Below are 13,944 nucleotides of genomic sequence, written 5' to 3' on the forward strand. Positions count from 1 at the left end.
CGCACCTCTTCAAAAGCCCGTTCACTTGCTCGGTGCATTGGACTGCGGCACTGCTGCCGTGTCAGCGCACTCATCAATTCAGTACCTCCAGGTTAGTTATTGCACGTCGTGCAACTTCCGGAGTGATGATGCATGCTTGATAGCAGTGTCGTGGCCCCCTGGTTATTTGAAACGTGTTCGTGAAGCAGTGCTGTGTATCTGGAGCATGTTATTGCTTAGCGGGGATATTGAGGAAAACCCGCGGGGCCAATGACTAAAGCGCACGAAGAGAAATTGAACTCGGTTTTGGTACAGTTACCCGTATTGAATCAAGCCACACACAACTTTTGGATTCTGTCAGCAAAGTTTTGACCATGCAGATTACCGTGCAAAATGAAGTGGACATACTTAAAAAGCGAGTGCACTTGAGTCACAGGCTGGCGTGGGAGATTGTGCGCAGGTTCCCCAGTCTTACGAAAAAACATTTTCGGCCATGCGAAACAAAACTGATGATTTAGAGAACCGCTCCCGCCGTGCCAATGTTCTGTTCTTTGGAATTGATGATACCGAAGAAGCGGAAACGTGGCAGCAATCTGAAAAACTTGTGCGTGAATTTTGCTCCGATAAGCTCGAACTAACTGTGAACACCATTGCGAGAGCGCACAGACTATGCGCATTTTCGACAGATTAGAAACGACCAATTATAGCAAAGTTTTTTTAATGAGGAAGAGGTTGAATTTGTTTTAAACATGGGCATGAAGTTAAAGAACACACTTAGTATCTCCCGAGATTACTCAGCCCCTGTTCGTGAAAAACGCCGAAAGCTCTTACAGTTCGCTAAAAGTATTAAGAAGGAAGGTGATCGCACTAAGCTCGTTTTCACTAAGCTCTCTATCAATAAAGATATGCACGTGTGGGACTCGGACAACAACTGCGCAACCCGCCGCGGTTGCTCAGTGGCTATGGTGCTGGGCTGCTGAGCACGAGGTCGCGGGATCGAATCCCGGCCACGGCGGCCGCATTTCGATGAGGGCGAAATGCGAAAACACCCGTATACTTAGATTTAGGTGCACGTTAAAGAACCCCAGGTGGTCGAAATTTCTGGAGTCCTCCACTACGGCGTGCCTCATAATCAGAAAGTGGTTTTGGCACGTAAAACCTCATAATTAATTAATTAAACAACTGCGCAGTTGGTCTTAACACAAACGAACGGGGCACAGAAAATGTAACTGCTATAACTGTAAATGTAACTTCTATAATGCCATAATGGCCCTGAGGGTATGATAAATAAATGACCAGACCGAATGACGCACGAATACATATGCTTTGCCGCCAGAACATTAGTACCTTCTTTACACAACGCGCAATTGGCCTCAAGTGATGTTGCCTTTTCGTACACAGATATACGAAGTGTTCTCCCAAAAACTGTCCCACTATCTTCATTGATAGATTGCTGTTCAGCTTCCATAGTGGCTCTTAGCGAAACCTGGTTGAATGATACTGTTCCTGACAACTGTATCTTGGTCAGCGGTACAGAATTTTTTTTTCGTACTGACAAGCTTCAGCGAAAGGGAGGCGGTGTTCTTATTGCCATAAAACATGATGTAGTGGCCGTTCCCGTTGCTTATTCCTTTCTTGATTGCGTGTTAGTTTCCCTCAAGTGTGACCCGACGTCTTTTGTTATCGGTGTATTTTATCGCCCTTCTGATATGACGTGCACGTTTGCGAGCGAATTTTGCGGAGTTTTGGATGATGTGGTAATCCGATTTCCCAACCCGGTATTAATTATTTTCGTCGACTTCAACTTTCCTTCAATAGACTGGTCAACGCTCACATTTGTGTACAAAGATACCGAAGCGAACGAATTTCTTAACTCTTGCCTAGACTACTCGCTAACACAAGTAATAGATCAACCTACGCGGCACTCGGCAACCTCGGCAAATATTCTCGACCTGATCCTTACAAACAACCCTGACCTTCGCTGTGATATCACCCACTTAGATGGCCTTTCTGACCACGCCATTATCACCGGCAACCTCACGCGCCCGTTTAACACACGACAAGCCATCAACAAAAAAATCAGATGCTACAACAGAGCCAACTTTGCTAATATGAATTCCGAATTATTGAATTTTTCAGAGCACTTTATTGACAGGCACTTATCATTCACGATAGAAGAAAATTGGCTTCTGTTTAAAAACTTCCTCAAAGAACTAATAGAAAAATTTACGCCTACCATGACCATAACAAGCAACCGTACTGCTCCCTGGTTTACGCAGCAGTTCGGCATTTAAACAATAAAAAAAGCGACTCTACAGACGGGCCGATAATAACATTACTTCGGTTTCTTGGCTGCGTTACAAAGCCTGCGATAAAAAATACCAAACATTACTTAAAACCACACGCCGTCATTTCTTTTGCCATAACCTAACATCTATGCTTAAAAATAACCCTCGAAGATTCTGGCGCATCGTGAATCCGAAACAACATCCTGATATCGCTCTTCATGATAGCAACAACACTTCCGGAATCACAATGCGCAGAACTTCTAAATGAGACATTCACGGCTGTCTTTACCTGCGAGGATATTACTACCGCGCCTATGAAGGATTGTATATCTTACATCGACATGCCAGAAATTGATGTTACCGAAGTGGGCACTTTAAGTAAACTGAAAATTTCTTCTGCATGTGATCATAGTGGTATCAGTAATACTATACTGAAAAATACACGCCACGGCCTCTGTAGTATTCTGACGGCCCTTTTTTCACAGTCCCTCGCGACAGGCAATATCCCTGATCATTGGAGAATAGCCAAGGTAGCACCCTTTTTCAAGTCAGGCGACCGTTCTTCACCATGCAACTACAGACCTATTTCGCTAACAAGTACCATATGCAAGGTCCTGGAACACGTCATTCACTCCTAAATTGCCAAACACTTAGAAAGCCACAACATAATATACCAGTATCAGCACGGTTTCCGCAAGGGCTACTCTTGTGAAACACAACTTGCAGGGCTTGTTCATGACCTACACTCATCCGTTGACACTGGTTTACAAGTAGATGCAGTTTTCTTTGATTTCTCGAAAGCTTTCGATTGTTCCACACCACGGATTACTTCTCAAACTTGCATGCCTAAACATTCACCCTAACGTCCTCGCATGGGTTAAAGCTTTTCTTTCCTCCAGGCTCCAGTTCACTTCCGCTAACAACCACAATTCTTCTTTTGCCCACGTTACTTCCAGTGTCCCCCAGGGCAGCGTGCTAGGTCCTCTACTTTTCTTAATCTATATTAACGATCTTCCTTCTTGCGTAACGTCCCGGGTTCGTCTCTTTGCCGATGATGTCGTAATTTACCGCACAATTTCCTCTGATATCGATCGCCAATGCTTGCAATCTGACCATGATGTAATTACCTTATAGTGCTCCAAATGGCTAATGCCGCTTAATATCTCTAAAACCAAGTTAATGACATTTAACGGCCGAAGGTCTCGAATTGACAATACTTACTGCATTAAAAAGAGCACGATTGAGTCTTCCATTTCCTACAAATATCTTGGCCTTCATTTCCAGTCTGACCTAACGTGGCATCACCATATCAGTTTAACCCTGGCAGCTGCTAACCGCACTCTTGGAATACTTAAACTCTCAAGCAAGCGCCACCACTCGTACGAAAACAGGCATATATCAGAATCATTCGCTCGAAAATTGAATATGCTGAGGCAGTTTGGGATCCCCATCAGGTATATCTAGCCACTAACCTTGAAGCCCTGCAGAACCGTGCTGCTCGATTTATTTTTTCAGATTATTCTACATTGACCAGCGTTACATCTTTAAAGAAACGTGCCGATCTGCAATCCTTGAGCCTGTTGTGCCATTACCACCAGCCCGGAATCTGAATCTACAAGATGCAGAATTTATCCTGCGAACGCCCTTTGGACAAACCCGGGGCTGCGCCGAAAGGCACAGCGCCCTAACTCTCCCTTGACAAGTCAAGATGCTGAGCCGTCAGGCAGCGGCGTCGTGAGGAGAAGCAATAGCAAGCGACATGTTCAAACGTGCAACAAAGTGCTAGACAGCCCGGCGCCGTATTTCCTTTTCCCTGGAGGTCACCGCGCACGGCAGCGTTGAAGCGGGTGGCCAGCGCGGTCCCTGGTTGGACCTCTCGGACGACCGTCGAGTGCTGGCTTTGTATTGGGCCGTTTGAGTGACAAGCGTTTCTCGGGGCTTTATAAGCCCCGACGCCGCCACCGGGAGTACCGGATCCACCGACCCACCGGGAGCTGAGTGCCGCTCTCGAGTGGAGTGAGATGTGTCACGCGTTGGAGCAGTGGCGTAGCTAGGTCGTCTGGCACCCGGGGCCCATAGGTCTTTTGTCACCCCTCCCCCCCCCCCCCCGGGGTGTAGCCGGCGGAAAGAGGGAGTCTTCGCTACCAACGCTCTGTCACGAAACTGGTGACAGGCGCTACGGGACCACCTCAAAGTCGTAGCAAGCCTTAGTCGAAAACATCCTCGCTTATCACTATTTCATAAAAATTTCCACCACTCCTCACTTCGTTATGATTTTTTTCAGTCACCGCCGATTATCTTTCCTCGCCGCGATCACCCTAATAAAGTGAAACGCATTTTGTGTCGGTCATCAACTTTCGCTCAATCTTTCGTACCACGCACTATCATCGATTGGAACGATTTACCCTCATACATAGCCATGGAAACTGACATAGCCAAATTTAAGGAAATAATTTACACTACTGTGACGTGCTGTTAAAAATGTTGTGTTTTCTTAAGTGTTTCCCTGATATTTTTGATGCTTTGTGAGTTGTTGCTTGCTCCTGAAGTTATTATGTACGGTGTTTTTTTCTTTTTTGTTTTTTGTTCAATATGATAACTACACTGCCTTGTTGTGTGGTAAAAATGTCTTGTAAATGTTTCTCTTTTTATAGGCTGTACCTGAATGTACACTTGTACTCTTTCTTGTAGCCCCCCCCCCCCCCCCCCCCCTATGCTATAGCCTCCTTCGAGGGCCTTTACGGGTATTGTAAATAAATAAATAAATGAATAAATGAATAAATAAATAAATAAATAAATAAATGTAAGGGATGCCTGTTCTTGCGATCTTTTCCTTATGCAAATTTGAATTTCACACGTAAAATTTTCTACGGAGGCTGCCTTCTACCTACACTATACAAACTTGGCTTTCTATGCTGTCCAATATTTCGTTACATATGGCTTTTAATTCTGAAGTGCTATGAAATATGTGTGTGTAATATATGCCGTGTAATATATAACATTTAATGTGTTATATAATAAATAATATATAATGTAACATATAAAAGGAACGTGTGATATATTTGTAAAGGCGGCAGGGCAATAAAACACGGACGGAGACGAGACGACAAGGACGAGACGACGAGAAAACCCGGTCTCCGCCCGTGTTTTTCTTGCGCTGCTGCTTCTTTAAGTGTGCACCAACACGCCCAATTCGTCGCACCAATCAAGACCTGTAATATATGCTTTGATATTATAGATAATCGCCTCCAAAATCCCTCGCATCAGTATTTATAGCTTCACACCTGCACAATCTCGGGTCAGTTTTATTTTTGCAGTACAAAGATAGTTCAACATAAAAACGTTGCTGCAGATATTTTTCATCCCCACGTCTGATAATGTTTGTGCTTATTTTCCAGCGCATGAATTTCTTACAAAAATAAGGGGGAAGTTGCTGGGTGAGGTGCCCACAAATGCCTTTAAACCCCTGCTTAATCGCTGTCCTCGGGGGCTTGAATAGTCCGCTGTCATCCATGCGCTAACCTGCTCGCCGACGTCAGCTGCCTGCCCTCAAAGTCCCGGCCAGCCCTATGTCCTCGGCACGTCGCCGAACTCCTGTCCATTGTCCTGTGCTGTCCCCTGGACCCTCCTAACCTAACGTATCCGCCTAGTTTCACGGAAGATGCCTCTTTGGCACCTATTTGACACTTACAAATGAACTGTTTTAATGTAGCGCAGCATGATCCACTTACCTCCATGGAAAATGCCTGGTTGGTACCTATTTATTTTTAAATAAACTGTTATGTTATTTCAATGTCTTTCGGTATTTGTACTTATTTCTTGCATGTGCGTAGGACTGTTGTTTCTTGGACTAGCATATTTCTATCGCGTTTTCTTAGCTACTAATCGATGTGGACACTATGGTGACAACTGTTATAAAAACGCCACTTGCAAGAGGTTCGAGATAATAATGGCGACCTACTGCAGAGCCAGCGCATTTGCGCTATTGGCTCGAAGGTGGTATTGGTAGTGGCAACCACAGGGCCGGCGCTGGTCCGGTGCTAGGAACACATTGGCTGCTGCACTAGCCTAATGTTCGCCCAGTCGTGGCTCTCACTCTGGACCAGCAATATATTGGATTGCGCTTTGCCCATCTGCCAGCGTTGGGCCAAGGCTGGTACAAATTTCCGTCAGAAATGGACCATGTTAGGTCCAATGCTGATGTGCTACCTGACACCATCAAAAACGGGAAACGGCCATTCGAGAGAACATGTACTAATTAAGAATATGAAGTCCTTTTTTTATTTCGGGTGAGTTTACCAGAAAAATATTCGAGCCGAACCATTCGTATGGGGGCGGATTAGCCGGCTGAGCTTCTGCCGCTCGAGCGACCTAGCTCGATGCTTACAAGCAGCCTCCAGTGCGCGATCTTCATCGGTAGCTTGCGCTCGACGCCAACAATTAGACTCTCGCATCTGCTCTGGCTGTCGTTCTTCAGAGGCCTTCGCTGGTTCTTCACTGGTCGAATTCTCCGCTTTCGCACGGGCACGTTGTCGTTAGTTGTAGTCGCATCTCTGCTGTATACGCCTCTCCTCGTACTCGGCTTATTCTTCGGCCGTGCGCACGATGTGTGGTCTTCCCACTTTTCCCATTTTTGTTGAGTTGCAACCGTTGCAATGGTCTAGCTCTGCAATGCAGAATCCGCTTCGTGCACACCACCGCGGCTACTGCGGCACACATGCCCATGCTTTACCGCCACAATTGCCGCGCCGTTGCATTGAGCGAAGACGACAGCAGACGCAGCAGGCATCAACCTCGGCAAGCACAGGTGCACATTCGTACTCCCCAGGTGCGGCGCGCGGTGAAATCACGTGTCCTTTCTTTCTTCTCCGTCGTACCATCGTTCGTTCTCCCTTATTCGGCGCTCTCGCCGCCATCCTTTTTGTTCACGTTACGGACTTTGGCCAGCCCAGATAACCCGCCAACGAGACCACGCAGCGCCGCCATCTTTTTTGTTCACTTACGCACGTTAGCCAGCCCAAGTACACCCTCCCCCCCCGTTACGAGACCACGCATACGGCCCAATAAAATGACCAGAGCGGTTGTGGCTGATCGCTTGAGATGACATAATGAGCAAGGACGGCTGCCCGCAAGTCGTCGTAGAAATCACGGCAGGGGGTTGGCAATCGGAGCCTGGAAAGTAGCCGGAGCCTGGAACCTTGGTGAGAAGGAAGTGACTGTCCAGCTGGATGAACCACATGCCCGGCATGTTGACGCCGAATTCCCGGATACCCTACAACCGCGGGACGTCTGCCGGACTGCGTGAGGCGACGTCACGCGCCTTGGTAGAGGCGGTGTGCTTTCGCTTGCGTGGCATGGCTCGGTCGTCCGGGTCACCAGTGTTTAGTTGACACTGGCGTGGCTGGGCTCATCAAGTCCGCTTTCTATTCTGGTCGCCAATTTTTGTGGGTGGTTGGAGCAAGGAGGTTGCCGCCGTAGCAATGGTTTATGTCTACCGGCCAGTCATGATGCAGTGCGATCTCGGGAGCGGCCGACACCGCGGCCGCTCAGGTCGAGCGCGCTAGCGTTTTCTATTCTCGTGCAACTTGCATGTGAGCCCATCTTCTTTTTCGCCTGCTTTGGAGACGATAGTCGGGCCGGTGCAAGGTAACAATACGTAACAATACCTAATAATACGTAATAGTACGTTGATGACATACTTTTGAAGTTACCACTAATTCCTGAAGGTGCGCCAAAAACAAACACACATCTCACTCGATGAGCGCGGACACCCGCTGTCAAAACGCTGGCATGAGGAAGAGCGGCAGCAGCAGCGAGCGAATTGACCTTCGTGTTGCCTCTCGCTTCAACGCGAACTAAGCGGCGAGAACGCAGCGCGCACGAAGCTATAGCCCTCGGCTCACCTAGACTCTGTACTCAGCGCAGATCGCTTTCAAGATAGAGCCCGCGCAGCTGCCCCATACGCAGTAGCTGTTGGAGTAGAACGCCCCCTCCACCCTCCGATGCTTTGCGCGCAACGGAAGACAGCGCGCTTCCTATCCGCCTTCTTCCCTCGCGCGCGAGGTTGAGCCGCCATCCTCAGCTCATCCTCGCATGCTTTCATTAGCACATACAGCATATGGCGTGCGGCGACGATGTTATCGCCCTTGGACTTTTACGGAACATAACAGCGGCACAGAAGTCCACGGCGACGGCAGAAATGTGCCTGGAGCGTCCATATAATTGCTATCGCAATAAAAGAAAGTCGCAGTTTCGCCCGAAAGGCGAAGCATTGATTGCCATAGTAAATTAGTAGACAGCTACACGAAGTGAGGTTTTTAGTTTTATCGGATGTGTAAACTTGCAAACATTCACTTGCTAACTAAATTAACAAACACGGTGTCACGCGTGCACAGGTAAACATGAGCACATCTAGCTGGATGATCTCGGAAACTTGCTGTCAAAACAGAGTGGATAAGCACGGCAAGAGCAGCGAGCGAATTGACCTTCGTGCTCTCGCTGCAACGCGAACTAAACGCCGAAAGCAGAGCGCATACGAAGGTGCCGGCACTCGGCGCACTTTGCCCACGTCGCAGAAGCTTGCAAGATAGGGCACCCGCGCGGCCGCGCCGTAAGCAGCAGCCGCCGGAGTGCGCCCCTTCGCTCGCCTCGCCCCGTGCCTCTCGCGCGGCAGAAGGAGGCGTGCTTCGCGCCACCGCTTTCCTCCCTCGCACACGCGATCGAGCCGCGATCACCGTCTTACCCTCAGACGCTTTCACTCGCACATACAGCGTACGGCGCGTGGCGACGAATCGTGTTTGAACGTTATATCGAACATCACGGCGGCGGCGGCGGCGACGGCAGAAATGCGCTTGGAGTGTCCGAATAATTTCAATGACAATAAAATGCCGTGCTATTCGCGAAGAAGCATTTCGTTCCTAAGCAGCCGTGATGGCCTAGTAGCTATGGCGTTGCGCTGCTAAGCACGAGGTCACGGGAGCAAATCGCGTCTGTGGCGGCCATATTTCAATGGGGGAGAAATGAAAAAAAAAAAAAAACCGCCCGTGTACCACACGCTGGGTGCACGTTAAGCGAACCTTAGGTGGTCCAAATTAATCCGGAGTTCCCTACTACGGCATACCTGAAATCAGATTGTGGTTTGGGCACGTAAACTCCCAGATTTCTTTTAGAAATCTTCTTTTCCTATTTAGCAGACAGAGGTAAGCAAACAAATACAGGCATAGCAGGGGCCCAAGAGCAAGAGTGCTTCACCCGTGTAGGATGCACAGTAGTGAACGTCTGCCTGGAGCTTTCATGTCGACGACCCGAACTTGCGTGCTTTCGGGAACTAATGCGGACGGAGTGTTTGGCGGTTATTACTATTATTACTACGGTATTATTATTAACCATACGAATTTTGCATTGGCGTGCCAGTTTCTGACACCACGCTTCCAGGGAGACGTCCGACAATGGCGCCGCCCCGATAAGCCTGCAGCGGACTTCCCTGTTGAGTAGTCCAGGTTATACAAAACGCGACACAAATAGCAGATGTAACTTCAGATAGCCATATACTTCAACGGGCTTCGCAAAGCAGGAGATTAGACATAGCTGTTGTCAGCGTCCTATAATGGCGGAGCTGACTCTAGCGCGGAGATCGGTACCCTCTAAAAAGTCTAAGTGAGCGAAGAACATGTGCCTGACTAAAACAAGAGATTTTGGAGGCTCACTGCTCGGTGGTTGAGGCGATGGAGGGCACATGACGCACGGCTCCTTTCACTGTTGGGCTAATACCGTGCTAGAGAGAGAGAGAGAGAGAGAGGGAAAGGGGAGAGAGACAGGAATTGAGGAATGGTTGAGGGTCTCCTTCAGGAGGTGAGACATCCCGTTTTCTTCCTCGTCCTCTTTCTCAACTTCATCATAAATCATCGTATCCGAAACAACTAGTCCGCCATTTCTTCACTATTTAACCGGTCAGCTGTACGGAAACGCCTGCTTACTGAATGTCTCAAGAAGCTTTATTGGGGCTCTCTAACGCTTCTTAAAAGCTTCGCTTGCAAGACTCTTCTCTAGAAAACAACCCATAATATTTACAGCACGGTTGTGAATATAGCCCAAATTCGACTTCGATGCCGCAAAGGATTAAAAAAGAAAAAAAAAACTAAACCGAAGAGTGTTCTTGCTAACACGGTGTGTTCTACTTTTTCTAGATACTGCGGGCCCCTTGTAGAGTGGTGCATTGCGGAACTGAGCCGGCGAATTCACAACGCGCTTCGCAGTTGCTCTGTCAGATATGCCATCTCGCACCAAGCGTCCATTTACTATCTCTCTGCGTCACGTGTGACACCTAATGTCATATGACTGGCAGATTGGTCTTGACGTCACAAAGCAACACAGGGACTACGAGAGGCGCCGGATTGGCGCCTCTCGTAGTCCCTGTGTTGCTTTGTGACGTCCTTAAGAAGTCCCAGGAACCGAAAAGGAGCTTCTTTACGGCTTTAAAGATCGCAACACGAGCACCTCTTGTGCATTCTGCCCCAACGAAATGCGACCGCAGCGTCCTGTTATCAAACCAGTGATCACGTTGTTCTTTCGAGCGAAGTAGCACGCAACGCGATTCTAACGGGCACGTCGGATTATCGTGGCGTGCAATGACGTTACGTGAAAACATGGAACCGAATTGCGAGAAAAAAAATATCTATACAGACAGAGCCCAGTGTGCGAATATTGGCAAAACATCTGCATACTATAGGGGTTCGTTCGTTCGTTCCTTCCTTCCATTACTGAATATTTTTTCATAAGCTGTTAATTACTGCCATGTGAGTGGATCAAAGGAACGAAATCCAACTCTATCGCCTATTCCATCTTCCCTGCTCGGAAGCTGTGCAAGGAAGCCACTTGAGGCCTCTTGACATTCACTGTAGGTTAACTTTCTCTCATTTTCCAGATGCTCGGTGGTCGAGAAATTCGCACAGGGAATAAAAAAGTACCATCATACATAGCGTTTATTATTATTATTATTATTATTATTATTATTATTATTCAAATAAATTATCATCACATTCATCATCAGTCTCTTCGATGTCCACTGCAGTACAAGGCCTCTCCTTGCGACCTCCAGTTACCCCTGTCCTGCGCCAACCGATTCCAACGTGCGCCTGCGAACTTCTTGATTTTACCACCGCACCCAATTTTCTGCCGTCCTCGACTAATATAAATGCAGACACAGTGTTTTATGAGATGAGGACCAAACAGGGAGTAACGTTCACGGTACGGAAAGACAGGCATGCAAAACAGGCCCCTAAGAAGAACGAGGACATTTGCCCGTATTTTGAGCGCCTGCCTTACCATACCATGAATCGCCGTCACTTTGCTCGGATTTCTGTCGTTCTGAGGAAGTGTTGCACTGTAAGTGGATACGCCACCAATAGAATTTGGCAGAGACTGCGTACTTCGGAAGGAATGTTTGGCACGGTCCGTCCCTTGATCGGAAACAATTATTACACAACAATTATTACACAAGCTTGCTAATTTTGTGAAAAGTCTTTTGTATGCCGTTGACCCCATCTACAAATTCCGATTTCTGCTGGTGTTGGTCGCGACATTTTCTGATTCATCGCTTTAGGATGGAATTGATGCGTTTGTATCGTATACGTCGTTCAGCTATGCCTTGTGGGAAATGCGGCCACTCATGGAGGAAAGTGGAACACGTACTCAAAAACTGGCTCAAGTTTGAAGAGCAAAGATGCGGTTTGAGGACAACACTGAGCCTTAGCGATGGTCCTTTCTGCACGAAGAAATTTCTTGAACCATGAGATAACGCGTTGCCACAGCGATCAGATATAAACTCTTCAATAATCTGCTTTATTGAAAGTGACATTGCACATCCAAGGTCTTCGTATGTCCTTGTCTTTCGTTATAGTAAAGGTGATGTAACGTCTATGTAATACCTACTATGTCCTTCCGAGGTTACTTAATTCGTATTGTTGGGTTGGTTTGATTAACTGACGCGTGTTTAATTGCGGAGAGTGCAGAATGCACCGTTTTACTGCTGTGTTGTTTTCTGTATATTCACCGCATAAGCACGCTTATGTAATGTGCTTTATTGCTGGAACGTTTTTTTTTTTTAAATATCACCTCACGCTATCGTTGTTTACAAATTAAAACATTCTTTTTTTGCTTGTGCAGAAGCCGGCCCACACAGTAATTGCCAAAAGTTTCATTCACACGGATCCCTCACTCACACCTGGGCGCACGACGCGTACCTGTCGATGTGGTCGACGGGCGTGCCGTCGCCCATGTAGCCGCAGAAGCAGCCGTAGCCCCGGTAGCTGAGCGGGTTGCAGCCGGACACGCACTTGAGCATGCTGGCCAGCTGCACGATGCTGCGCCTAGCACGGGCGCCCGCGCGGTGCCGCCCCTCCGCAGGCACCCTGGACAGCAGGCCCCCGTGGCCGGCGCCCTGCTTCTTGAGCAGCAGGCCGCCGCCGGACTCGGATCGGGCCCGGCGCTCGCTCATCGCTGACAGCAAACCTGCGAAAGTGGGGCCGGGAACAGCGCGTGTTCGGTGCGTTTGTTGAGCGCAAAGACTTGGCTCGAGCCGGATCTGCTCGTGTTGTTGGAAGTCACGTGACTCTTAACAGTGGGCACAGGGAGCGAGCACGGGGTGGCAGCGACGATGGCTCCTTTAAACCACTACTTATTTCTGCAGTGGGCGTCCGTCAGCTGCACGTGCTCTCCAGCCTCTGTCACGTCATCTACTCACGCGCCTCTCATCGATATAGGGCGCGATATGGGAACTGAATACCAGGCCAACAGTGCGTGTTGTTCAAAGCTAAAGGAACTCCAAATCTACCAACCTTACCTTTGCAATTTCAGGGAACACCACTGCAACAGACAACAACAATCATATTCTTAGGTGTCGTACTTTACGAGAACCCTTTATGCACACACCATGTCCACTCGTTAAGAACTGACGTCACTGGAGCGATTGTGCAGGGAAATAAACTAAGGCAGCTCCTCGCGTCAGATGCTAAGCGACAAATTTACTGTGCCCCTGTGCGCTTACGCTTCACATACTCCTCTCTGTTGTGGCCTATGGCAACAGTGAAAACCTTGACCTTTCTTTTACCTTTACAAAACCTGGCAATTTGAGCAGTTGGAAGCGTTCTCTGCACCGAGAGCATAATTCTATATTTTAATTACTTTAACATACAATCAATAAAGTGTGTATTTAAGGTAAAATTATCACTGGAAATTATGCGCCAACACAGAAATAGTAGAACGCTGTGTGAAAAAGAAAGTGCCTGGTAAAGCATATTTTAGTTATTTTATTTATTTAAACATTCTGCTAGCCTCGCATTTGAGGCTGTTGCAGGAAATGGGGCAGAGTATATTCAAGAGAACACAGTTCAAGTAGGCGCGGACATAGATTAGTTTGGGTGAACAAGGCAATACATATGCACTCTATATTCTTTATACAACTTCTATAGAAGGAGCGGGGGAAAATAGTAGTAAACACCATGTTGGAAGGTTTAGCACACAGAAGAAGAACAAAGAAAGAAATGCCATATGAACTACAAAAAATATTTTATAGTTAAGTCCAGATCACGTAAAAATTTTGGCTTACAGAAACTAACATCACTAATATCAATATTCCTGAACGAATACCCCAACATATTGCATGCTTGACCGGAGAGAA

General features: G+C 47.6%; 1 protein-coding gene across 1 annotated transcript in view; it reads right to left on the reverse strand.

Annotated features, from left to right (window-relative positions):
• The window catches only part of LOC142583725 (uncharacterized), a 40,397-nt gene that overhangs the window by 10,661 nt on the left and 15,792 nt on the right, over window positions 1-13,944 (reverse strand). Inside the window, exon 2 of the mRNA XM_075694213.1 lies at window positions 12,509-12,776. Coding sequence (XP_075550328.1) covers window positions 12,509-12,776 — 268 coding nt within the window. The remainder of the gene's footprint in view (window positions 1-12,508; window positions 12,777-13,944) is intronic.

This window comes from Dermacentor variabilis, chromosome 5 (genome assembly GCF_050947875.1).
Source record: "Dermacentor variabilis isolate Ectoservices chromosome 5, ASM5094787v1, whole genome shotgun sequence".
Taxonomy (NCBI): domain Eukaryota; kingdom Metazoa; phylum Arthropoda; class Arachnida; order Ixodida; family Ixodidae; genus Dermacentor; species Dermacentor variabilis.